At 36.1% G+C, this 26,249-nt stretch overlaps 3 protein-coding genes across 6 annotated transcripts; 1 reads left to right on the top strand and 2 right to left on the bottom strand.

Moving 5' to 3' along the window:
* Positions 1 to 592: 592 nt before the first annotated feature.
* On the bottom strand, positions 593 to 12,989 carry LOC127520855 (uncharacterized). Of its 2 annotated transcripts, XM_051909513.1 has the most exons (6): positions 12,825 to 12,989; positions 10,635 to 10,967; positions 9,122 to 9,454; positions 4,207 to 5,339; positions 3,682 to 3,960; positions 593 to 2,654 (listed from the first exon to the last, which is right to left on the bottom strand). In XM_051909513.1, the coding sequence occupies exons 1-4, from the start codon at positions 12,892 to 12,894 to the stop codon at positions 5,014 to 5,016; spliced, it is 1,062 nt and encodes a 353-aa protein (XP_051765473.1). In that variant the 5' UTR covers positions 12,895 to 12,989; the 3' UTR covers positions 593 to 2,654; positions 3,682 to 3,960; positions 4,207 to 5,013. The 2 variants fall into 2 exon arrangements, with proteins under 2 accessions (XP_051765473.1, XP_051765472.1); XM_051909512.1 differs by having other exon boundaries at positions 3,682 to 5,339.
* On the top strand, positions 12,274 to 25,927 carry LOC127520856 (T-cell surface antigen CD2-like). Of its 3 annotated transcripts, XM_051909516.1 has the most exons (6): positions 22,358 to 22,885; positions 23,310 to 23,639; positions 24,083 to 24,373; positions 24,485 to 24,589; positions 24,687 to 24,748; positions 25,646 to 25,927. In XM_051909516.1, the coding sequence occupies exons 1-6, from the start codon at positions 22,840 to 22,842 to the stop codon at positions 25,691 to 25,693; spliced, it is 882 nt and encodes a 293-aa protein (XP_051765476.1). In that variant the 5' UTR covers positions 22,358 to 22,839; the 3' UTR covers positions 25,694 to 25,927. The 3 variants fall into 3 exon arrangements, with proteins under 3 accessions (XP_051765475.1, XP_051765476.1, XP_051765474.1); XM_051909515.1 differs by lacking the exons at positions 22,358 to 22,885; positions 25,646 to 25,927 and adding an exon at positions 12,274 to 12,439 and having other exon boundaries at positions 24,687 to 24,904; XM_051909514.1 differs by lacking the exon at positions 25,646 to 25,927 and having other exon boundaries at positions 22,793 to 22,885; positions 24,687 to 24,904.
* Positions 13,191 to 20,265, bottom strand: LOC127520847 (uncharacterized). Its single transcript, XM_051909502.1, has 20 exons — positions 20,077 to 20,265; positions 19,668 to 19,827; positions 18,116 to 19,576; positions 17,889 to 18,033; positions 17,586 to 17,790; positions 17,400 to 17,504; positions 17,046 to 17,306; positions 16,864 to 16,935; positions 16,674 to 16,774; positions 16,484 to 16,603; positions 16,355 to 16,402; positions 16,158 to 16,241; positions 16,011 to 16,076; positions 15,445 to 15,505; positions 15,288 to 15,338; positions 14,898 to 14,959; positions 14,604 to 14,656; positions 14,437 to 14,471; positions 14,166 to 14,319; positions 13,191 to 14,037 (listed from the first exon to the last, which is right to left on the bottom strand). Exons 2-3 carry the CDS (start codon positions 19,825 to 19,827, stop codon positions 18,459 to 18,461), a joined length of 1,278 nt encoding a protein of 425 aa, XP_051765462.1. The 5' UTR covers positions 20,077 to 20,265; the 3' UTR covers positions 13,191 to 14,037; positions 14,166 to 14,319; positions 14,437 to 14,471; positions 14,604 to 14,656; positions 14,898 to 14,959; positions 15,288 to 15,338; positions 15,445 to 15,505; positions 16,011 to 16,076; positions 16,158 to 16,241; positions 16,355 to 16,402; positions 16,484 to 16,603; positions 16,674 to 16,774; positions 16,864 to 16,935; positions 17,046 to 17,306; positions 17,400 to 17,504; positions 17,586 to 17,790; positions 17,889 to 18,033; positions 18,116 to 18,458.
* Positions 25,928 to 26,249: the final 322 nt, after the last annotated feature.

Below are 26,249 nucleotides of genomic sequence, written 5' to 3'. Positions count from 1 at the left end.
ATGGAGACTATATAATATGAAATAGTTAATATTCACCTTGAAAGTCTCCACTTCCCTCCTCACATGAAACGCATAGACCTCACTGTAAAAATACTAAACATCTCAAATGCTTACAAAAGGCAGCATGATACACTTTACAAAATTTTGTTGCAACAAAGTACAAAGGTGAACATTCAATTTTGCACATTTCAATAACATTGAGTGACATTCAGTAGAAGTAGCAAACATCTGATTTCTATTAAAAAAAACGAATATCGTTTTATCAGTAAACACACATTAAATGTGTGCATGTGTAGCACCAGGAAAAGGCATGAGAAGATGGCAGTAATAGTTAAGCCATGATGAATGATGCAAATAATAATAATAATAATAATAAAATATATATATATATATATATATATATATATATATAAAAAAATACATTACAAAAACACATGGCATTAACACATTTGGCATGATGTTGCTACTTCTTCACAGTGTCTTTCAGTGCTGTTATTACAAGCTCTGTTTCCTGAGGATTCAATTTGATCAAGGATACAATGGTGATATGTCATGGATCAACTCCTGAACTGCCTTTCTTTGTTTGTTAAACAAACAATCAATCAATCATTAGTGTGGACTGTGAAATGTTCAGTTTCTCAAGTATTTCTGTTAAAAACGTCAGTTTACAGTTGACTGGTTGAACAAGTGAGGTTTGGTGGTTAAATTAGTATTAAACACACCAGTATCCAAAAGCTGTTTTCAACAAGAATGCCCCAGCTAAAAAAAAAAACGTTTCTAAGAACGTTTTGCTAGCATTGTCATTTCATGACAAAGATGTTATTTCTGAATGTTTTCTTAATGTTCAAAATTTCATTTAAAAAAAAAAAAAAAAAAGTTTTAACCCCTTGGCATTCGTGTAAAATTTGCCTAAATATGCAAATGTTAAGGAAACAAGTATTGACATTTATAGAGTAGCAAACAAATGTCCAAGTACAACTGTTTTAGGAAAGAAAGAATAAATATTCATATAATATTAAAAATATATAAAAAAGATTACATCACGTGGTAAAGTGTAAACGCAATCCCCAAAGTAACTGTTAGTGACAGCCCTAGTTCACAGCCAGTTATAAATGAACATAAACATTTGACATGTCAAGATCCCGTTTAAGTGCACCCAAACAAATCCTGGATTGTAAACTGATCAGTGGCTCAACTGGATGGCAAAACCTTCCTGTAAACACCTCGGTCAATCTGAATGAGCTTGATCTGAATTAAATTTCCATCGGATAAACACTAAAGTTAGACTAAAAAAAATAAATAAATCTGAATTGTGCATTCACTGAAGTATTCTTCAGAGTACATGAAATGGACCCTTTTCACATTTCACTGTTGTTGAGGTTGATGATCAGAAGAGAGTCATTTGTTGTTACATGTTGTATTAGAATCACTTACTTCCAATTTTCTACAATTTAATGCCAAAGTAACATAATGCAAAGTGTAGTGATACATATGTGTGTTACAATTTTTATGAATATGAATCTAAAAAAACTTGGGCAGATTTACAATGTTAATAATTGTGGAAATGCATCATCACAGTCTGTGAAAGGGGTCCACGTGCATATAAAATGTATATATAAAACGACCTGCAAGGTTTAGGGCTCAAAATCTTGCAAAACTTGAAATTGGATTCATTCAGATTGACTGAAATGAGCACATGTAAACATAAACATACCCATGTCTCATAGTGTAAATGCCACAGCTAATGACTTGAAGAAACGGCAATACTGGCAAGATGGAGAGATAATCATGCACTGTTGCTGTCTGCTAGGGTTGGGCTGATAGATGATGCCATCGTCGATACTGACAGATATCACGATGCTGAACTGGCATTTTGATTCCATGTGATTCGAACTAAACCACTGATATTCAAATGGAGGACTGCAGGATGTTTTCATCCAGACCATGAAACAGAACGGTAGCACCAGTTTGTTTCTAGTTGAAGTGAGCAGCGCATGAAAACAGTGGTGCAAATCACACCACAAGCACTCAGGATCGTTTGTGGTAAAGATATTTCAGCGCTATATCCTCTACTAGTTTTATACAAAGCCAAACGCGCTTCATTTAAGCCCTTTCAGTTCCAGGCGCGTTCCTTCTTTCTCCAGACGTGCACCACATGTGCGTGTCCACTGGCATGGAGCAGAGCGAGAGCTTTTAATTTATTCCAATGAATTAAATCCCCCCACCCTGACGTCATCATCTATCGTGATGTTTCACTGCAGACATTCTCTGATGCCCCTTTTTACAGACATCACCCAACCCTATTGTCTGCATCCTTTAACAGCTGAAATATCATGACTATTTCTCTCTAAGCAAAGAGAATTTCTTCTGATCTATATCCACTCCCTATTTTTCTTCACTTCCCATTTCAGTCAAAAAATAATTTGTTACTGTTTTGTCCCATTAGCATCAATGTGAGTGTCAGCTGATGGAGGAACCATCCCATCAGTATCAGGCAACAACGGTGTTTCAACTGTAGGAACCGTCCCGTCAGTATCAGGCGACAACGGCGTTTCAGCTGGAGGACCCGTCCCGTCAGTATCAGGAGACAACGGCGTTTCAGCTGTAGGAACCGTCCCGTTATGCACCATTGGAATCCTGCATTCTTTTACATTCTAGTGAAAGAAAGAAAGAAAGAAAGAAATTCACGGAAGGGAAACAAATGATCAGGAATGGCTATCCAGTTACAAAAACACAAGATTGCATTTTCGATCTGATGTTTGCTGAAAGCAAAACCAGTAAAACCACACATATTTTGCCGCAGAAAACTCAGAAAGATAGTTCACACATGTCAATCTGTAATAATTCACAGTCAGGCACACTCAGGCACAGTGTACACTAGTGCGTTTATTTTAAAATGCCTAACTTTTGGGTGATATTGATATTACGCAGCATCTCTCACAAATGTCTCCATGGTTACAAGGCACGCTCCCTGTGCAAGCAGGGGGTCACAGGCGGTGCGTAATATCATTGCGCCTGCTGCAGCCATGGTACGGCAGCAGTTCCTTGATTATTACGCCGGAATGAGAGTATAGTTCCTAGCCATATCGGCCTAGAAAATCGCAACTTTTCATTTTCCGCGGGTTTTAGTACACGATGTAACTAGAGAAGAGTCAAGTTTTAAATAGGAAAAATATCTAAACTCTTTGGTCATTTTTGAGCGAGATGCTAACGGTCTAATCAGATTCAATGAACTATGCTAAGCTATGCTAAAAGTGGTACCGCCAGACCCGGAGATCGGCTGAATGGATTCGAAAATGGTAAAACTCAACTGTTTAACTCTAAGGGAGTTGGAAAATGAGCCTATTTTCAAAAAAAGTGGAGTGTTCCTTTAACAATAACATGGAGACTGAACTACAATCATTACTGGCTTTGTTGTCATTTTTAGCATCCATTGTGCAGTTAAACTGCATTTTTTTTAAAACTGCAACTGCCTACATGTGCAAGAGGCAACTGTTTAAACTTGTACATGCATACCCAGTGTGCATGAATGGTCATGTGACATGCATTTTCGGTTGTGTAGCGTAGACGGAAATCTGTTTCTGAAACGTTGTGGAAACACCAGTGTAGATGAGGAACATTTTCATTTTAAAACTAGAACGCACTAGTGTAAATGGGGCCTCAGTGTTCGTAGTATCTCACCTTATTTTCACCACGATTGTCCGTGTTTCCATTTCCTGTTTGAACAACAAGTTCTCACTTTGGTCAATTAGAAAAAAATTACTTTAACATATTTTTAAAGATTATTCTTGGAGAATAAAATCAGTTGTATCATGAAATACTTGCCTTGATGTCGGCGATAGCAAATCACACCAGCAACTACTGCAGCCACAAGCAGAACAACAGCAACAGCAACAGCAACATTAACAATAACAATAATAACCTCAGCACTTATTCCTGCTGCAGCAGCTGAAGACGGACCTGAATGTGGAACAGATAAAGACACACAGTCATTATTACTAGAGATTGACTGATTATCAACTCCACCTATACTTCTGACTGACATTTACACCTTTCTACTTTCAGTGTGATATTGATAAATTGGCACCATCTGGTGTTGTAGGGCAGCTACATCAGCGGCTTTTACAGGAAAACTGACTAATATGCATTTTTCTTGTTAAAGGATTAGTTCACTTCAGAATTAAAATTTCCTGATAATTTCCTCACCCCCATGTCATCCAAGATCTTTATGTCTTTCTTTCTTCAGTCGAAAAGATATTAAAGTTTTTGAGGAAAATTATATGGATGTTTATGGATACTATATGGATATTTCTCCATATAGTGGAGATCAACAGGTTTCAACATGTTGAAGGTCCAAATTGCGGTTTCAAAGGGCTCTACATGATCCCAGAAGACGAACTTTATACTTTAACCACAAATACTTGTCTAGCACTGCTAAAACGGCCTTAACAAGAAAAGGTAAAACAAAGATTTTAAAGTTGGAGGAGACGTCATGTGCGACCTTTCCAACGTGATTAAGTAATGTGTGGCACATTGTAGCGCAAGACGAGCATTTGTGGTTAAAAAGTATATAATTGTTTTTTTTTTTTTTTTTTAAAAAGGCAGATGGTTTCTCTAGATAAGACTCTTATTCCTCGTCTGGGATCATGTAGAGCTCTTTGAAGCTGCACTGAAACTGACATTTGGACCTTCAACCCGTTGAACCCCAGTGAAGTCCACTATATGGAGAAAAATCCTGGAATGTTTTCCTCAAAAACCTTAATTTTTTTTCGACTGAAGAAAGAAAGACATAAACATCTTGGATGACATGGGGGTGAGTGAATTATCAGGAAATTTTAATTCTGAAGTGAACCAATCCTTTAATAACAACAGACATTAAAATTGTAAAACAAAAAGTCAAAATGGTCTTTGATGTGAATGTGAAGCAGACAGAGATGATCAACAATGAAAACATTTACTGTGAGGATTTCAATGTATCAATGCACTGAATGACTACATGATACTCACCAGTGACTAGAATGAATGAATGAACTGAATGTCTTTATGATGCTGATGCTGCCACCTGTTGATCTTCAGTTTATATTCTCCAGAGTCTGTGTTTGTGGTGTTTGTGATGGTCAGAGATCCAGACTGATGATCCAGCTTCAGTCTGTCTCTGAATCTCCCATCATCTGTACAGTTCTTACTCTGATCTCCAGTGATTTCAGCGATGAGAGTGTCATTAAAATACCACATCATCACATCATTTGGGTGTTTTATTACACGAGTGTCAAAAGTGACAGACTCTCCCTCCTTCACTGACTTTCTCTTCATTTCATCTCGTTCAGCAGCAGGAACATCTGAAACACAAACCAACAGATGAGTAAAGGATCTTTTTTGGGGTAAAGATCATATAACATGATATCTGAAAAGCAACATTTATTCACAATTTGTTGCTTATAAACACATTTTGCATCAAATCATCTGCATTTTGAATTTCTTGTGACCTAAACAGAAAAACAAAAACACCAAGTATGATGGATTACAACTAGGGGTGACCCTGAAGAGTCGAAGATTTGATGCTTCGTTAGGAGGAGACTGATTCAACTACCAATCTCACAGTCAAATCTCCGCAGAGGTGTTATGAGACGAGATCATAACACTCAATATCTGGAGGGTGCTCAATATCTGATTTCACACAGACCTACAGGTTTTCTCCCAATAAGTTAATATACAGCCTATTATGATAATGCTGTAAATAAAAATGTGGGAAAAAAGAAGCTTTTAATAAGTATCTTTAATGTGCATGAATAAATCCATCCACCCCGTGACAGAGTCTGGGATAAGAAAATCTAAAGTGTAGAATTGGATGCACTTTGAAATGGTAAAAGATGATCCAAAAAAAGTAAGATGTAAGTTGTGCAAAACAGCTCATGTCCTACCGCTCAACAACAACAAACACTGCGGCGCACTTCTGCAGGCCAACGTTAAAACTGACTAGCACACTTTTTGAAAAGACTCAAACTGACACGGGCAGATCGCGTGAAAGACTGGATTTTTTTCAATCAGGTAGGGTACAAGTGATTTCAAAACATTTCTGCTGGTTCTAATTTGATTATTGGATGTTGCGAACATGTTTAGCTAAAAAGACAGCCACTCCAGTTTACTGTTTCTTATCTCTGCAGTTAAAAAGACTAAGTTGACAATTCTGGCTATACTTTCGTTATTTTAATAATTCCTTTATTTTTAATTTATTAATTGATCACTCAGAGTCACTAATTTAACTATTTGTGGTTTGTGTTTTGAATATATGGTCCCCTGCACTTAGGCATTTTGCACACATTTGTTCTGAAACTTGTGACTTGATTCTGACTATATTGGGTTTTTTAAAATTATTTTTATTTATTAGAACAGTATACTCTGTTCTAATTCAATTCTGTAAATTAATTTTTGATCGTTTTCTGGTCCATCGATGTTGAGCTGTAGATTAGTTAAAGCTTGCTCGTACAGGCAATTTAGCCGATTTATATTGATTTGTCGGTGTTACGGTTTAACTGGTTACCGTGTTATCTGGTGACTTCTTGCGCTTAACTCCAGCTGTGAAACGATCCGCGGCAGATTCGTCAATTCTGCAAACATGCCCATTACAAATAAACGTTCTCACTACGTGATGTTGGTATCATTGAGAAAGAAAAAATAAGTGATTTCATAACTTGTAACAGCTAAACTATGTTTAAATAAAAAAATAAAAAAAAACTTTCTGGTCTCGAACTCGTTCAAACAGCGCTATCAATCACCGTTGTGGCGGGTTAATTAATTGAGCTACTTTGTAAGTTGTTTGAAATAGTTGGTTCTTGTTATTCAAAGCTTTCACAATTTTTTTCTTGTGCGTTACGTTGACAAGCTGACAATCTTAAATTATATGAGATTTGACTGGCATTTTCTTGTCAAAATGCTGCTCCCTCAAACATTATTGAACACATTAGCCTACTTTATAAATTCAGTTCATTAATAATATTATATAATTAATAATATGGCCCCGCGTGTTTCTGTTTATTTGCTTTTTATAGAGGTTTTTGTTTTTCGTGCATCGGGCATGTTTTACAGACAATTCAAATGCAGCCTACATTGATAGTGAGAATAAGTGTTCAAGAAAATAAAAACAGAACAACAGACTATAGTTACAGTCTAGAAAATTTGAACAAGTACACTGTGATTGAACTTGCAGTCTGCTACAAATGGTTACAGATAATACTTAACAACATGGCAAAATATTATAACATTTTTAAATGATAATGTACAATTTTTCACAATGGATAATTTCGGCTACTCTACCAAGTTTTTAAAATATTTTCATGTACACTTGTGCCTACTGTAGGGCTTATGAAGTTTCATTGTTCACTGAAAGACTGATTTATGAAGTAAGCTATATTATGTGATAATATTTTGGGAAGTAGTGTTTTGATGTAAAAATGTAATTCCAAAATAAATACAAAGTAATCAGACGATCAGCTTGTGAGCATAAGGCACAAGTTAACACGGGCCCAGCCTGTTGTAACGTAACACACAAAAATTGTGAATGCTTTGAATATAAAGGATTGATCGCTTCAAACAGTACTTAAGTGGCTCAGTTCGATAATTCGCCTGAATGGCAGTTGTTCGCGTTGTTTTCGGACGAGTTCGAATCCCGAAACGACCAGGTTCTAAAACTTTTATTATTATTATTTTATTAAACGTAGTTTAGCTGTTACAAGATATGAAATCACTTATTTTTACTTTCTCAATGATACCAACATCACGTAGTGAGAACGTTTATTTGTAATGGGCTTGTTTGCAGAATTGATGAATCTGCCGCGGATCGTTTCACAGCTGGAGTTAAGCGCAAGAAGTCACCAGATAACACGGTAACCAGTTAAACCGTAACACCGACATGTGAAATGCATAGGGCTACCTATCTGCAGTGTGGCCTTTCTGCAGTTATTTATATCTATTTTTAAGGTTTATTGATCCAAAATGTTTTTATTCATTTTCTTCTTTGTCTGGTGTTCTGAATGTTTATCCACATTGCCTTTCATTTCAATTTAAAAAATATAAAAAGTCATTGTCAGTTTCGTCTATGAATTGACAGGCAGTTTTGGTCGCTTTCTTAGAAAGTTGTTTCTCTGTGCCGTGTGTGAAAGAAAATAAAAGTTGTCTTAAGGCCCTGGTATAGGCCTTACTTCATTTTCTGCATCCCGCTCCGTCTTGTGCCAGTTGAGCGCACGAGCCTTTCAAAAAAGCCTATACTCCTTGGGCTTACTGACCAGAACAAAACTGACTGATAAAACTAACAAATAAATCAAAATGCTTAAAATTAGTTTTAACTAAATTTATATTTAGAACTAGATTTACTAGGGGCAAAATTAGCACAAGAGCACAATTCCACAAATGCGGCGATGGGAGCAGCAGGTTTTGCGCGTGATCTACTGCTGACGTACAAATTAAAGAACACAGACGCAGTCAAATCATTTACATAATGACCAACGCAATCTAACAAGAGCAGCGCAAATTAGCATTGGGTCGCAAATAAGCAGAGCTGATGATGCTGATGATCTCATCAGGTGCGGGTCGACACGGGCGCAACTCATGTAGGCTGTAGTTACATGTATAATCTTACAAACACGTACACATATATAATATCGTTTACATATACTTGGCAAACGATATGTTCGGATAACGTCTTCCTCTGGCATTCCAAAGAAATGTGTTGGTCTGAAAGAAGACAGTCACATACACCTAGAATGGCTTGAGGATGTGTAAATCATGGGGTAATTTAAATTTTTGGGTGAACCATTCCTTTAAATCATGTTCTATATTGTAGAAATCTCAGTCTTGAGTGCATATGAAATGTTTTTACTGGAATTATGACCCAGATGGCTTAGCAACAGAGTTATAGACTCATTCAGTGGTCAGCTTGTTCAAACAAATGCAATACTACAGCAGGTCTACTGTACAACCCTGCCACTGGTTTTGTGCACCTACTGTACATTACTCATCCCGTCCTGATCGCACTGACCTTTCAATGTGCTAGTTTTCAAAGATCAATAATTTGGTCTGATGTGAATGAAATGCACAAGACTTACTTTTAAACATAATGACTCACCATGAACAGCAACAGTGAAGATTTTTTTTCTGCTGCTGCTGCTGATGATGTTTAGCGTATAAACTCCAGCATCTGTGTGAGTGATGTTTGTGATGGTCAGAGATCCAGTCTGATGATCCAGCTTCAGTCTGTCTCTGAATATCTCAGTACCTTTATTACACTGAACATCTGTACAGATCTTACTGAGATCTCCAGTGATTAGTGCGATATGATCGTCATTAAAATACCATCTAATCTTCTCTTGCTCTTTTGTTTCAACACCACTGTTCAGAGTGACTGAATCTCCCTCCATCACAAACGCAGACGTTCCATCTGGACCAACACTGAAAACACCTGAAGAAGAAAAGAACAGATCATTATGAGCTGAACAACATTGTACAACAAGAAGGTTATTCAATCTTTAAGACTCAAGGTAGAGAAATATGTCTGGATTCATAATCTAATGCATGCAAAAAACAGCAGAACAGCATCATTCACATTAAGTGTATAAATGCCTTCCGTTAATAAAATGCTTTTTGAAGCAAAGCAACAGGGTTTTGAAAGAAACAAATCTTCATTTAAAACTTTATAATCACTCACTTCTGTCAACGGCCATACGCACATTCACAAGAGAGTCAAGATTCTGTGTTTGAGTGACCGCTGACCCAAAGTATGACATAGCGTTTGATGAAAGTGGAAGCGCAGAGGAAGGAGCAAAACAAAATACCGGTCATGAATTAGAAGTCCAAAGGCCTCGATATACTCACAGCGAAGTTTTTCGTTCTTCGTGTAGGTGTAAAACGAAATGTTTGAGAATTGATATAAGAGAAGAGGAGCTTGAGCTTTCGCCCAGTCCACCACGCCGCAATGTCATATGTTGTGAACATGTGTACGGCCGTTGGCTGGAGACAGTGATTATAGTTTATAAAGTTTTATATATGATATGATGTTTTATGTATGATATTTGTCTTATAAAATCAGATTGCTTCACTACAGAAGGCCTTTATTAATCCACTGAAATTTAATAGATTCATTTTTATTAATGATGGATGGATACTTTTTTTGGAACTTTTTGCACCATTCACTACCATTATAAAGCTAGGAAGACCTGGGACACCTGATATAAATCCAACTGTGTTGGTCTGAAAGAAGACGGTCACATACACCTAGGATGGCTTGAGGATGTGTAAAACATGGGGTAATTTAAATTTTTGGGTGAACCATTCCTTTAAATCATGTTCTATATTGCAGAAATCTCAGTCTTGAGTGCATATGAAATGATTTTACTGGAATTACGACCCAGATGGCTTAGCAACAGAGTTATAGACTCATTCAGTGGTCAGCTGGTTCAAACAAATGCAATACTACAGTAGGTCTACTGTACAACCACTGCCACTGGTTTTGTGCACCTACTGTACATTACTCATCCCGTCCTGATCGCACTGACCTTTCAATGTGCTAGTTTTCAAAGATCAATAATTTGGTCTGATGTGACTGAAATGCACAAGACTTACTTTTAAATATTATGACTCACCATGAACAGCAACAGTAAAGATTGTTTTTCTGCTGTTCCCCCTGATGATCTGTAGTTCATAAACTCCAGCATCTGTGGTTCTGGTGTTTGTGATGGTCAGAGATCCAGTCTGAATGTCCAGCTTCAGTCTGTCTCTGAATCTCTCAGTACCTTCATTACACTGAACATCTGTACAGATCTTACTCTGATCTCCATTGATTTGTGCAATGCGAGTGCCATTAAAATACCATATAATCTTCTCTTGCTCTTTCGTTTCAACACCAGTGTTCAGAGTGACTGAATCTCCCTCCATCACAGACACTGACACTTCATCTATACCAACACCAGACGCACCTGAAGAAGAAATAAACAGTTAATTCTAAGCCAAACAAAATTTTACAACAGAAAAGTTCTGTGAAAATAGTTTCTACAGAACATAAATATTGTGAGTAGAGAAATTTGTCTGGATTCATAATGTAACGCATGCAAACAAACCGTAAATCATTAGACAAACATACAGTCTCATGGAAATCTCATCTTGAAAACTTCAAGAACATAATGCATCACACACTGTGATTCATATACAATTCTGCACACAAGTTTACATAACACTTGCTGAATATGCACATTGTAAAAAAAAAAAATGGATCATAAAATTAATTTTTCAATTGTTTTTCAGTTTTACAGCATCTTCTGCATATTTGAACCTACAACGATTTTGAGATCCATCTTTTCAAAGAGACAGACTCATATTTTCACTAATGCTTAATAAAGAAACAATGCAGAAGAATAAAGAAACAATTAGGAGGCTTTTTAAATTGGATGACTGGAGTAAATGTATTTTGCCTTCTAAATAACATGAAAACACCGTAGCTTCTGAAGAGCAGTACTAAAAAAAACTACACTCAAGGCTTGTTTTTGTGCTTCATTTGTCATCAATGTGAAAAAAATGGACTTCAAAATCCTAGTCACATTATCATCAATCTTACGTATTTTGATAAAAATTTCCCTTCCCTATCTGTGCATTCATGCAACCTCAGAATTTCCATATGAAAACTGAGCGATAAACCAAAAAATAAAAAATAGACTTAAGTTAAACAAAAGGCACAGCTGCAGTAATTATACCATTAAGGAGTGGCAACAAAAATGGGATACATGAAATACAGGACGTCAGCTTTATGAAATACAACAAGAAGTAGTAGTGAGGATAACTAAAAGAAGCACCAAAGAGGAAACTATTTTAATAAGATTAAGGGTTGGACATACCATGCTGAATAAAACCTTAAAATTAATACATAAAGATCCAACAGCATTATGTGAGCACTGTGGAATCAGTAGAACATGTTATTTGTGTGTCAAAAGTATACTAATGAACAAGAAACAAGAACGAACTTAGAAAGGTGGGAGTGGATGAACAAAAGCTTAAAAATATATTTACTTATGGATTAGAGAGTTTATTTCTTTATCTCAAGAGAACAGAGCTGATTAAGAGAATTTAGCGTTTTTTTGTTGTTGTTGTTTTTTTGTTTTTTTTTCAGTTATGAAATGGGTAAACTCTGGTCCACACTCCAATACACCTTAACGTTGGTGCCACCCGTCATAAAAAGAAAGAAGAAGAAGAAAAGGCGCAGCAGCTTGCACATTCCAAAAAAAAAATAAAAAAAGTTTTTGTTTTTTTTTACCTCTACACCCTTCATCCCTTCGAAGCTCTCATTCCGGAGGGTAAACCCTTTGAAGGGATTAGGGCATAGGAATGAGCCCTTCCGAATGGAATGCTGGGTAAATGATGTTTTTCATCCTGATTTCTGACTCGCACTGCTTTCAAGGTACATTTGATCAATTTGTGCAACATTTACTCACGCTATGTCACGTTTTTAAGTTTGTATACCAAATCATATGACCTGACCGTTTACAGGGATCTTTTCGATATCTTTCACAGCCTCAGGAATCTAACCTGTGCACTGACTGCGGTTGTTAGGCCTAAATGCGTAATATAATAATAGTGCATTCTTATCTTTGACAACAAGGGGAATTTTAACAAAAAACGTTTTGCCATGGTCTATCAGAAAATACACACTTTAAAATACAAATGATTAATGCATTTCTGTCCGATATAAAGAGATTAGAGATGTTACAAACAACTGCGACAGGTTTGTAATCGACACAACACCAGCAGGAAAAAGAGACTATAAAACAAGCTAAATGTCTTACCTTGACTGAACGAAATACCTATCAAAAAAGTCAAACTAAAAAGAAGCTTCATTTCAACCACTTTCCACATCTCCTTTGGTGTTAGCGGTTGGTAACCTGAAGTTAGTCCACCAACACCGACTGGACTGGAGTAGTGAAAGTGAAAGCTTTCTGCATAGGGGATTTTCCGATCATTTGTCACTTCCAGCTGCGCGCGCATAGTGGTTGCAGAAAAATAGCGGTAGCAGCAAGTGGAGGAAAATGTTTTGTTGTGCCTTGGAATGCAAAAAATATAGTCTTCATTTTTATAGAATACCGTCGCTGAAGACACCCTTTGAAGCTAAACGGAGACGTTTATGTTGCAAGTCACAGACTGGACTGATGAAACATGATTAGCCTACTCTTAATGAATTTGATGTAAACAGTAAGTCTACATAATATTCACATATGAAGTTCATAGGGGACATACATACATAGCAGTTACAGCATGAAATAATATTTAAACCTATAACATTTTACATATATAACTTTTAAACATAGCCTATAACCAGGGGCGCAACTGCACATTTGCTGAAGGTTATGCAAGATCATGGTTTTCAAAAGATTAATGGGATTTTAAATAAAGACATAATTGTATTTTTTTATGTTAACTACATTGTGTTTTGTCTACTTGTGACTTTAATGAATATGACATTGATCAATTGATATGATCAATTAATCCAGAAAATCCAAAGGATTCACATTTTCTCACATTTTTCAATATTCTTGCCACTCGATATCCCCTGTCTTATATATATAAAATGTTGACATTCAACAGTGATCTGTACATAAGATTCCTCTTAATTTGCTGTTCAGTGTCTGCAAGACATGCAAGTACATTTATATATAAAAACAAAACAAAAAAAAAAACCCTGAATTTAAGTTTAATATACAAACTGATCACAGCAGTCAGATCAAGCAGTTGTCACTCAAGTGACCATTTATATTTAACTTTATAAATTGTTGTCCTTGGGGCTATAGTGATTGCCGTCACAGATGAAGCAGTCTGCTGAGCAGTAACCTTCAAACTCTTTGGTCGAGTAAAATGCACGAAGGATTCCTTTCCTTCCATCTCCAATATAGCCTGGTGGGAAGTCTTTAAATAAGTCCCCACAACAAAGGCAACTGGTCACTTTATATGGCACTCGATACATCTCCTTGTAGTCACTGGAGTATGCACTCCAGTTGACAACACCTATTGTAAGAAAGAGATTTAAAGCAATAAAAAGTTCTGAGCAAAGCTTAAAGTGCATTTGCAGATTAAACTTAATGTGTAGAACTGTCTACTGGTAAAAATATAAAAATAATAAAATGAAAACTTACTGTCAAGCCAGGCAAAATGAGCCTCTTTTCTAAATGATGCCTCACAAACAACATCATGGAAAAGCCAGCACGTCAGAGACAGTCTGAAGAAGGCCACATCTCCATCTTCTTTGACCACATTCATGAGGATATGTCTCAGGATCTCAGGTGGCATCTGCTTGAAGAAAAAAAAAAAAAAAAAAAAGTTTATTATTCAATATAAAATACTAGTCAAATAATAGCATACATTTAAAATGTTAAAAATAACATTTGGAATAAGGAAAACTCCCACCTTACTTATGTAATCAGCTTCCATTTCCAATTCTCCTAAAGAAAGAAAGAAAAAGAAAGAAAGAAAGTTCACACCAATCATGAAATATTTATGGAAAAAGGAACTTGAACATTTTATCATCAGTTGTCAGATTAGTTGTTACAAACCTATTTTAATTAAAGTTATACCTGTTTTCATTTCTTTGCGCCTTTTTCTGAGTAGCTTTCTTTCAGCATCTGATCTTAAATTACATTAAAAACAAAAAACAAGTGAACTAGTTTCCCTAGAAAGTATTTACACCACACAGGAAGAAAAAAAAAAACAAAAACAAAAAAAAAAAAAAAAAAAACACGCAAATTAACTATTAAAGAGGATAAAAAAAAAAACTGCTACTACTACTACTACTACTACTACTACTACTACTACTACTACTACTACTACTACATGTTTTATTTATTGGAAGTACTTGGAAATAGGCTTACTTCACAGGATAATTTGTTAGCAGGAGCAAGCACCACCATCTCCTTACTGCAGCCATGTCAGACTGGAAAATATGCTTAATGTAAATCGCAATCACCCTTTTGAGAATAAACTTTTTCCCAAATTATTAGTTTGATTTTGCTGAGGTGAGCTATCAAAAGGCACCTCTCATTACAACAGAGTGCGTACTGTACCATTAATAGTAAGTTACATCAAAACAGACAAACAATAGTAATGAACTTAAATTAAATGATTTTGTTTGATTGTATCAATATCTTAAGTTTGTTGATATTGATTTTGCTCAAACTAAAAAATAAATTACCAATGAAAGACAGCAATCTGACAAAGGTATCAAGGAAAATAAACACTTATTGTTAAACAATTCTTCCTACCATCAACACAAACACTCCACAGTTATTTGAACAATTCTGCCTTGAAGCACCCTGTTGAGTTAAATTGAAATAAACATGTTATAAATATTCAAAAATAAACAAATGTGGTTGAATATTGAAAATGGAATTTAGTGATGGCAACAAGAAAACTGCTTACGTTGAGATCATCACGTCCATACTCTTTCCACGGCCCAGGATGTAGTTGCTGTGCAAGTATTCTACAAAACATTTAAACAACAACAAAAATGGACTAAAAATAATAATGAAATACTAATAAACAAACAAACTGGGGTGGAACAACCCCAAACAAATTCTTGGCTCATTTATCATTGTTTAAACAATTTTATCTTTGAACTATAAAATATAATTCCAGCGATAAGGTAGATTTAAATAGTTTAAGCATCACTGAAAAATGAGCCATAAAACAAAAAACAAAATGCATGCAAAAGGATGTATGGCACAAAACAGAACTACCATAATCCTGAACTTTTGAACTCTTAATATTTTTTCTGAAAAAACGTGTAGGGATCAATGTAACGACAATCGCTGAAGTCAGTGCCGTACAGTGAATCAAGCAAATACATCTCTCTGCTTTTTGGTTTCATGATCTGTAAAACTGGTTCTATTAAATGATTCTTGGAAGATACAACTGTTAGTTATGTCAACATATCTCAGTGTTACTTGCATTAAGGAGAACTAATCATTTAAACACAATATACTTACACATATCATCCAATGGTTTGATGCCCAGGAAGGCAGTAAGATGAAGTCACATTCTGCTATATGGTCCTAATACAGACAACAAACATTTTTAAATGCCACCTAAAATGACCCTAGTTAACTTCTATTAAATATTTCAGTCATACTTACAGGTAAGTTAGCTGAAGGGTCTGCACACAATGGTGGCAACCATGTCACTGTCACATACGAGCTAAAACAATGGACCTTTATGTTCTGTTAGATACCATTTAAAATTACAGTTAATTGGATTGCAAATAAAGGATCACTTATGCACACTTTCTCACTGCAAAAAAAAGGTTCTACAGAGAAGACAGGACAAATATTACCTTTAAGTCAGCAATATCTCTGACCATTGAAAGGCAGGCATTTAAAATCTGTAATAATTTGAGAGAAACCAAATTTAATATTCACTTATCACAAAACAAAAGCATGATATTGCATGTGATGATACTCACAGTCCCTTCAACATCATTTGGATGTCCCAAGGTAATAAAATCTGATCTGTCCAGAATTGTTGCTCCTACTTGAGCCAAAAATTGTTGTTGTGATTCCTTTTCATTTAAAGCATTTTTTATCTAGAAAAACAAAAACAATTGTAAGTATGATTATACACTTTGCATAAAAATGCAAAACAATTCAACATACCATCTTCATTTGGTCACTGCTTTGTGGATGCATCCAGCATGCCCTGTTTGGCTGCACATTTCGTAGGGCTGTCATGTCCATCACTGAACCTTGGCTGGGGTCTGAAAAGAGACAAAATATTATGATCCAACTATATTTATTAAGTGAAGTGAGATTTTGCAAGTGCAGTGTTTATCATGACATTACTTACAGTGTACTTGGTCTATTTGTGTAATATCACTGGTGAGTCTCTCACTATCATTTAGGGACTGTGGAGGTGTACCTTCACATACAACACAAGACAAAGTGATTTTTACAATACGTGAAAAAAATTAATAGTCATTGTAAGATATATATAAAAAAAACAAAAACAAACAAACAAAAGAAACTTACCAAGTACTATCTAACCGTAACCATTGAAGGTTAACTGATCACTTGGTGATACAACTTTTCTTAGGCTGTCCTCCATGTTCTTATTCTGTGCTGTGTTATAATGGTGAATGATGTTGTGCATCAAAAATGTGTGTCCTGATGGCGTGAGCATGTTCAGGAAATAATTGTTTTTGCGCATTGCAGCAAAAGTTGCATTAGGTCCAATCCAAGGAGCCCAGCAATCATAACTTGGGCAAACTACAAAGGGACTTTTCCTGCCACCTTAAGAGAAATACAGAGTGTATAAGTACATTAAAGAAAATTTGTTTCTTTAGTTACACAGACCTAAATAATATTACACATTAAATAACTTACTTGAAAGAAATCCCCGGCCAATCATCTCCATTGTTACGGATTCCCAAAAAGAGACAATGTTTGTATCACCCTTGAAATCTGATGGTGGTGTGGCTATTTCACTGACTGCAAAACACAAATTCACAAATCAGGAACATGCCGTTTTTAGAAAGCATTTGTAATACAATGTACACAACACATACTTACAAGGAATACTGAAGACACCTTTCTTGTGGAGATCCATAATCACCACTTTGGGGTAATAACCACAATTGATGCAGGTGTAAGAATAAACATGGCTGCTCAAGGCTTCAAAGTGAAGGTAACCATGGAGCACTGTGTCTTTGCTGGGGAATTTTGCTTTGGCAGTGGCTTCAAGTATGCTCATTACTCTGCTAACAGCAGTGTGATTCTAGACATATTCACAGAGTATAAAGAAAAAAGATTATGGTACATGACATAATACTTATTACACGAAACAATATCAACACCAGCAGTTACACATATTACCTGAAGAGCATTGTGAAGAATTACACACAAGTGAAGAGAAAGCAGAAGGTGGTCACTGAAGTTATGGATACCACCAGTGAATTCCTGGTACCTGTACATCATGCTGCAGTTGCTACATACTTTGTAAGTATGTAAGTTGAAATTCCTTAATGGAGAGCAGAAAAGTTAAATACAAAATAACAGTACACTCTTTAAACAATTTGAATGTTTTATTTAACAATATTTACCTTCAACTACCCCAGTAAAGGTCAGAATCTTTGCTCGTGAGGTTATAATAATTGGGTCACTTAGAATATGATTACCCTCACATTCGGAGCAGAATGTTTCTTCAGGAATTAGTTGGTGTCTAAATTCACTTCCATGTTGTAGACCACTAACCAAATTTTGAGGAAGGTCCACAGGCAGAGATTTATTTTTCATCAAATAGCGCACCATCCTCTCTATTCCATCATCATTAGGTGGGTACTGATGATCACTACAGTCATCCACACTCTCAGACTGCTGTTGAGGTATCTGCATGGGATCAATCCTTTCGGTGGTCTTCACCTTCTGGAAGAGAGCTCTCTGACTTTAAAATAAATGCCATTTAGCTATTGCTTTGTGAATACATGACTGTTTTGTTTTATTACATGGACAGGCCCATGTGATCTTCTTACTGTCATATACAACAGTCACTCTTCCAAGTCTGCAGTAATAAGACATTTTTGGCTCATACACTGATATAGCAAATATGATCGCTACAGAAAGTGGCACATCATCTTTGTTTGCCATGCATTGCCTTTCGATGCATGCATCTTTCCTACTTTCTCCAAACCATTTTTCTTTCACCATCTCGTTTAGGGTTTCCTCTTTGAGATTAACAGAATTGCCATCATCTTTGGGACAGAAAGCTAAGGACATGAGATGGCAGCACTCAAATGGTTTCAGGCCACTCCTTTGTGCAAAATCAGCACTAGCATTACATTGGTCTAGTTCACACATAACTTTGTCATTCACACCCCAAATCCTTTTTTGAACATGGATGGGAATTGATGGTGCACTGAAAGATTTTGCCACTGCAAAAATTCCATGCTTACTGTCAATGACCTGACAAAGTAAATGTCGTTCTAATGTGATGGCCTCTTTAACTGTGGTGTGCTTTCTTCTAATGTGAACTCGCAAGTACTTTTTATTCAATTCCATATCACAATGATCACATCTGATTCTGTTCTTCTTTGGTTGAGGACGCTTTACTGTTGGTTGGTCTGGTGGAACAAGGACAGAGGAAATAGCCGGAGATGGAAATACTTGGGTGGATGCAGAAAGAGGAAATGGAGCTTCAGAAAGAGGGCACGTTGTCACAGGTTGCAAAAGTTGACATAAGGGACTTGTCCAAGACTGTGTCATTGCTGGAGACTGAAACACTGATGTAACTGGAGATGAAGATGTTCGGATAGCCATGGGGCAAGACAGGGGAGGCGCCTGTGTAATGACATGAGAAGTCTGTGCCGATATAGCAGAAAGTGGAGCAGTGGCTGCTGGGCTATGCAGGAGTGGAGATTGAGCTTCCTGGCCAGGAATAGCCAACTTTTGTTTACATTTTTGAAGATGAGTAATTAACTGCAGGTTTCTTATCACTGTAGCAGGACAGTAACAGCAGTGAAAATGTGCATTTTCTCTACAGTGTAAATTGCACTTAATCACAAAATCTGGGGGGGAAAAGTTACACACATGTGACATGCATTACTCTGATCAAATTTTAAGGCAAAATAATATTAGTAGAGGTGAAATTATACTCACCATCATGGTGTACTGCCAATTTTAGATGATTCTCTACATGGTTATCAATGGATAGTTGTGGTGTGGTTTTGTACGTCTCACAAAAAGGGCAGTGGTACTGGTTACAGCACTTTGTGCACCTTGAAATTACTGGGCAACTGCCCTTTTTAAAGACATTCATCTAGAACAATGTAATAGCAAATAAGTATTCATTAGCCGAGCAAAATCAGGTTAATTTTACATTAGCCCTGCAGTCTGTCCATAGTATTATGTACTTAAGTATAAGATTAAAATGAGAATCGCTGTGAGCATTATACAAGTCATGTCAGCTAAACACGTTTACACCGCTTCGGAAACATAACACTACACAAGACTATACATGTTGAAACAACAAAACATTAAATAAAGATTCCAAAGATTAATTACCTACCGACAAAACAATCACTGTTAATTAATCCACCGTTTTTCTGCAGACTCTTCTTGGAAGACCAAAGCACGTGCGATCGTTTACCACCTCTCTACTGCGCATGCGTCTATGACGTCAACAAAACACACCATCGCGCATGCGCGTAACAACATCCAGTACGTGTTGGATCAGATCCAGCTATCCTCATCGTGCTACAGGCTGCAGCGAGGACAGTCTCATTCTGAGGAAAAAAAGACAGAATAACGAGTATATCTCACAATTCTTCTAAGAAATGTGAGATATAAACTCGGCTTTGCGAGAAAAAAAAGTCATATAAACTTATTATTATTCTTTTATTGCATGACTTCCATTGACTGCTACTGCAGAACTGTCATTTTCTGCTACCAAGTAGGCTCCGCCCACAAAAAAAACGTCATTGCTGTTTGCAAACACAAAATTGGTCTGGCACTTTTTCTTCCGATTATTTGCGGGTCGCACCAACTCTCGCGCATTACCGTCACCTCCGACCGAGAGACTCTTAACCTCTCTGGACTCAATTGTGCAGTAAAATGTCATGTATAATTACATGTGTAAATCCCCTTGAATACAAATTAAGTTTGGTGTGCTTAAGAAAGATTGTTCACAACATTACTTGGTTAACAACCTTTTTGAAGTTGCTAAATACTTCATTCATAAAGAACCCCTCCATCCTTTCCTCACTTTTCTAATGAACTTAAAATTTTTGCTGCTTCTCTTGATGCTCTTTCAAATGAAAAAGCTTCTACAGTTGCCAGTTTCTTCAGTGAGCTAAGTGCCTTATAACTCTTTGCTACCCTTCACTGTTACATATTGTAATTGCAACTATGTCTGTCTTTGAGAATTGTTAATATTGTTTCTCCAATGCCTATTTTGTATGTACGTTTGTTTATTTGCTATTAAAAAAAAAACTCTTAACCTCTTTGCTTTTTTTTGTTGCTTGCTATATTTCTTAAACTAATAAGTTTATAGTATAATTTTACATTATTTTGGTTATGGACAGTAATTAGTCTGTCTGGATGAATAAACATTATTAAACTTTCATGGATACAAACAATATTTAGGCCTACTCAAAGTTATAATATTGACTGTCAAAGTTATGTATTATAATATGTATTGTGTAACTGAGCACTTGATTTTGGCTTTACAGGAAGGCAGAGCTCAGGAAGTGAGGAAAGTGTTACTATAAAAACAGACAAATGACTTATAGACAAATGTTATATTTATATTTTTATACAATATTTTTGTATAATCTAGCACGTCCACGTCATGTTAGATGTTGTAACTACACACTTTCGCTGTAATGAGCATCTTTCTTCATTGACATCAGGGCTCTAAAATATTCTCATAAAAATACCTTAATTTTTTTTGTAAAAATGTGCATTTAAATGAAAATCTAAACATAAATGAGGATAAATATAAGTTAACGCACATTACCAAGGTGTATGTTGTCTGCTACATTCAAAAACACACATCATTGTCACTAGACTCTAGGACAGCCTAAACCCAAGCACAAAAACATAACAGAAACTCTTCTAAATCCTCAACACAACATAATACTAAACTCTAAAATGTTTTTACCTTTACTAAATATAATAAAACAAAATAACAAATGATTTTAACATTTAATCTCCTAATGCAGTATCAAGCAAAGCAATTCAATGTCCAGTTAGTTAACAAAAATAATGTAGTCACAACACCAACAGGCTAAGTTAACCTTACATTTTATAGAATTGTAAATTTGACATTAATTAGTGACACTTTTTCTAATATAATAAATTGAACAAGCAGCAAAACTCATTTTTTTAGTGTATTATTTTGTTTTTCTGTATTATCAGTTTATCAATGTTGCTTGCCGGTAAGAATCCAGACTCTTTGACCTCTGAACTGTGATTCTTCTTTGACTGTGTTTTATACATCAGTTTTGATGGAGTGATTCAGTACTTTATTAAGCAGTTGTGTCTGATGAGGAAGTCACACTGTGAGGTCTATTAAATGCAGGACAGGAAGAAACTCTTCACCTGCTACAAACTCAGTACATCAAACAAATGACCACATACAAAAGATCAAACCATGTTTCTATAGAAATCAGACCGCAGCAGGTTTCAGTTTGACTCAGATGAGCTGCTAGAGCAGAGCTGGGCAACTCTGGCCCTCAAGATCCACTTTCCTGCAGAGTTTAACTCCAACCCTGATCAAACTCACATGCCTGTAGCTTTGTAGTAATCCTGAAGACCTCGATTAGCTTGTTTGGATGTGTTTGATTAGGGTTGGAGCTAAACTCTGCAGGAAAGTGGATCTCGAGGGCCAGAGTTGAGGACCTCTGTGCTAGAGTCTCACCTCCGTAATACTGGTAAAGTGAGATGGCACATGGTTTTAACTTTTCTGCTTTGTTTTTTCATACACAGTAATTGATATTTGGATATTCAGTTGAACTATACAACCATTTTGAAATCAATAAGTTCTTTTAATGCAAGCAGATTCACATAATGTCCTTCTACTTTTGCATATTAATATTAGAAAACTACATTATCAATGTAAAATGATAAAAGAAGAATTTTCCCCACTATTAAAACAGTTAAAAGTTTTAATAAGAGCCAGAAGAACATCTTTAATGTAACTATAGTCAAAGTGACGTGTTCAGATTTGTGTGCAATAGGAGAGTCAGACTCTGTTGTGGGAGGATTCACACCATCTTGAGTGTTTCCAGAGAACAGTCGTATTAGTTCAGACACTGAACAACAGAAGAAAATGTTTCTCATGTTTTTGTTCTATTTGTGCTGCTGGAGCCTGATCGGTAAGTTATAAAAGCTTTTTTATGGCTTAGTATTTCAGAACAGGGTAACAAACTACTGTTACTGTTATCTCAGATCGATCACATTAAGCTGGGATTGTGCGATTTGCTTTGCAGTGTATTTGGCACATAATTTTTCCAATTGATTTGGAGGCCTGTAAAAATGTTTTTAAAAATCAAAAGGAAATAACAGAAATTTCTACACCGAATAAACTCGGCTCAAAAAGTATGCCGCCTTTTTGTGATTTTTAAATAGTTTTCGAGGCTTGTTACTGGACATACTGTACATACTCTAAAAATGATTAAAAATATTTCTGCAGTCATCAACATTAGTAGTAAAATGTATTTATTAGTCAAAAGCCATTAACATAATTTCAACCTCAAGCTTTGTAAATCAAGTCTTAATTTGTTCTTGTATTTTTTTCAGGTGTGTTTCCTGCTGAAACAAATGAAATAAAGTCAGTGATGGAGGGAGATTCAGTCACTCTAAACACTGGTCTTACTGAACTACATGAAGACGACGACATACTGTGGAAATACGGAGCTGAAAACTCTCTGATAGCTAAAATCAGCAAAGAGAAGCAAATCTTCTCCACACATGATGTTCTTGATGGGAGATTCAGAGACAGACTGAAGCTGGATCATCAGACTGGATCTCTGACCATCACAAACATCACAACTGAACATACTGGAGTTTATGAACTGGAGATAAATGGAGCGAAACTGTCATCAAACACATTCAATGTTTCTGTGTATGGTGAGTCGAAAGATCCTTTGTCTTGTCCTTCACTTATAATGTATGTCAAACAGGCAAATATTTGGAGGATTTATTTCACAACTTTGTTACGATTTATGGCATTGCATTGTCATGGCAGAGTAGTTGTAAAATTGGATATAACTTTACAAAGCAAAAGTTAGCAATTGATTTTTCATACAAAAATCATGTTAACACGCATATTGTAGCTGTGCTACTGAAACATTTTAAGATTTGCCCCACATTGCGCCTCACTGTAACCCAGGTTTTTGCTTTTCTGGTGGACAAATGGAAATACATTTTTGTGGTTGAGCTTAACTAGTAATGAACTCAGAAAATTCTTTTATTTACACTGAAATGTTTAATCACGGAAACACTCACTGACCATTAACACACTACAGTGAAAATTATTTTGAGAAATTTCTGCTCTTTTCCATGTTTTCCAGCTCCTCTGCCCACTCCTAACATTATCAGAGATTGTTCTTCACCATCATCATCATCATCAAATTGTTCATTGGTGTGTTCATCTGTGAATGTGGGTCATGTGACTCTCTCCTGGTACAAAGGAAACAGTTTATTGTCCAGCATCAGTGTGTCTGATCTCAGCATCAGTCTCTCTCTACCTCTGGAGGTGGAATATCAGGATAAAAACACCTACAGCTGTGTGCTGAACAATCCCATCAGCAACCAGACTCAACATCTGAACATCACTCAATACTGTTATGTTACATGTCCAGGTATGGTGGTGATTAACTAAGCTTATCTATCATATTAAATAGTGCTGATGTTTGATATGGTTTGTTAAGCAGACACACAGATTCACTCACACTACATTTTGTCCATTACAGATAAAGGTCTGTCTTTACTGTACATAGTTCTGATCTCTGCTGGATCTCTGTTGATTGTTGCTGCAGTCGTGACGTGCTGCATCTGCAGGAAATGTAGAAAAAAAGGTAAGGAGAACATGAAATTCATTTGTCTTTTTTAGGACAGAAATGTTAATGTTTAAACTTTGTCATTTTAAAACCTCTGTTATTATTTTCAATGCAGTCCAGACATGGGAGGAAGACAGAACCGATTCAGCATTGTGTAAACCAACAACACGACAAAAGGTAAGATCATTAATGATAAGAAGCTGTTGTCGTCAGTTAGTTTGCAGCATCAGACGGTCAGTGAACAGACGTTTGTGGTTTATCGCCTCAACAGTCATCATTCGTATCTTCCGTAGGAAGCAGATCAAAAAGCATTGTTTAAGTGTGTTTTTATGATATATGTACACAGTGTATATACTGTTTGCAGACTTAAAAAAACAAAACATTAGTACAAATCAAAAGTATCGCTCTGTCAATCCTTGTGTCTACACTGGGTGTGTGAAGTGTGTGTTATATGACTGAACTAAATCGCTCCCACGAGGGGTGGCTGAATCGCGACACATCTTTAGTGCATGGACCATTTCTCTTTATATTTTTGCTTGTGATGTGATCTGTGGCCTAAATGATCTTTTTTTTTTTTTAAATCATGCGTAATGTGCTTCGTTTTACATTTTTAAATAACCCATAAAAAGTTGTTACTCATGTTACTCCTGCTGAAGTGTGTCGTCGAGCTGCAGCTGCTCTGCGGTTCATCTTTACTCTGAGCTCAAATGCAGCTTTTGCAGCGATTGGTTTCTTTGTAGACGAGCTGAAACAAGTATCTTTGCTGTTGCTTTAGTGTGAGAGACAGCCATTCTCAGTCATGACAAACCTTCAGAACTCTGACTGATAATTGTGTAAAAGGTCATGTGATGATCTGTATTGATGTCATTTCCTCTTTTTGCTCCATGTTAGCATCTGTTCTGTAGTAGTTTTTAATAACAAAACCAAAAATTCCATTATTGAGGTTAACATTCTTAAGGTTATTAAGAGAATAACAAGGTTGTTCAGGTTAGTAAAAGGGAAACCTAAGTTGGTCTTCTATTAATTTTCTATTGCATCAGCAATATTCCTGACTGAGTGTATCTTTCCTTTCAGAAATCCAAGACGGAGTTAGTGTATGAAAATGTTCCCAAAAAAAGATGATCAAGTACTGGAATTAATTAGGGATCCTATGGGTCTCTGCCTCACACCTTTTGCTTTTATTCACATTTATTTTCTGTCAGAATGTCTATATTTGTTTTTAAGTTGTTATTGTTTAAAATGTTGTTGCTCTGTATTAGTTTAATTTAGTGGTGCACCATAGTATCCAGAAACGTAACTAAGCATTTTATGGAAATGGATCTAACTTTCATTATTAAAAACTGATCCCACCCTTCACTATGCTGTTTGTCTATCAGTTACTGTTACTGGTTTACAATATCGCACACACACAAATCCACACTATGCTGGATATTTTGGCAAATGCAACATGTGTAACAAGTACTCTTTAGGGCAGAGGTCCTCAACTCTGGCCTTCGAGATCTACTTTCCTGCAGAGTTTAGCTCCAACCCTAATCAAACACACCTGAACAAGCTAATCAAGGTCTTCAGGAATACTACAAAGTAGCAGGTAGGTGTGTTTAGGGGTGGGTGATATGACCAAAATCTTATATCACGATATGAGTAATTTTATTTCACGATAGCGATATATATCACGATG

The sequence above is a fragment of the Ctenopharyngodon idella genome, chromosome 10 (genome assembly GCF_019924925.1).
Source record: "Ctenopharyngodon idella isolate HZGC_01 chromosome 10, HZGC01, whole genome shotgun sequence".
Classification (NCBI taxonomy): Eukaryota; Metazoa; Chordata; class Actinopteri; order Cypriniformes; family Xenocyprididae; genus Ctenopharyngodon; species Ctenopharyngodon idella.
This window is presented reverse-complemented; position numbering and strand designations above follow the sequence as displayed.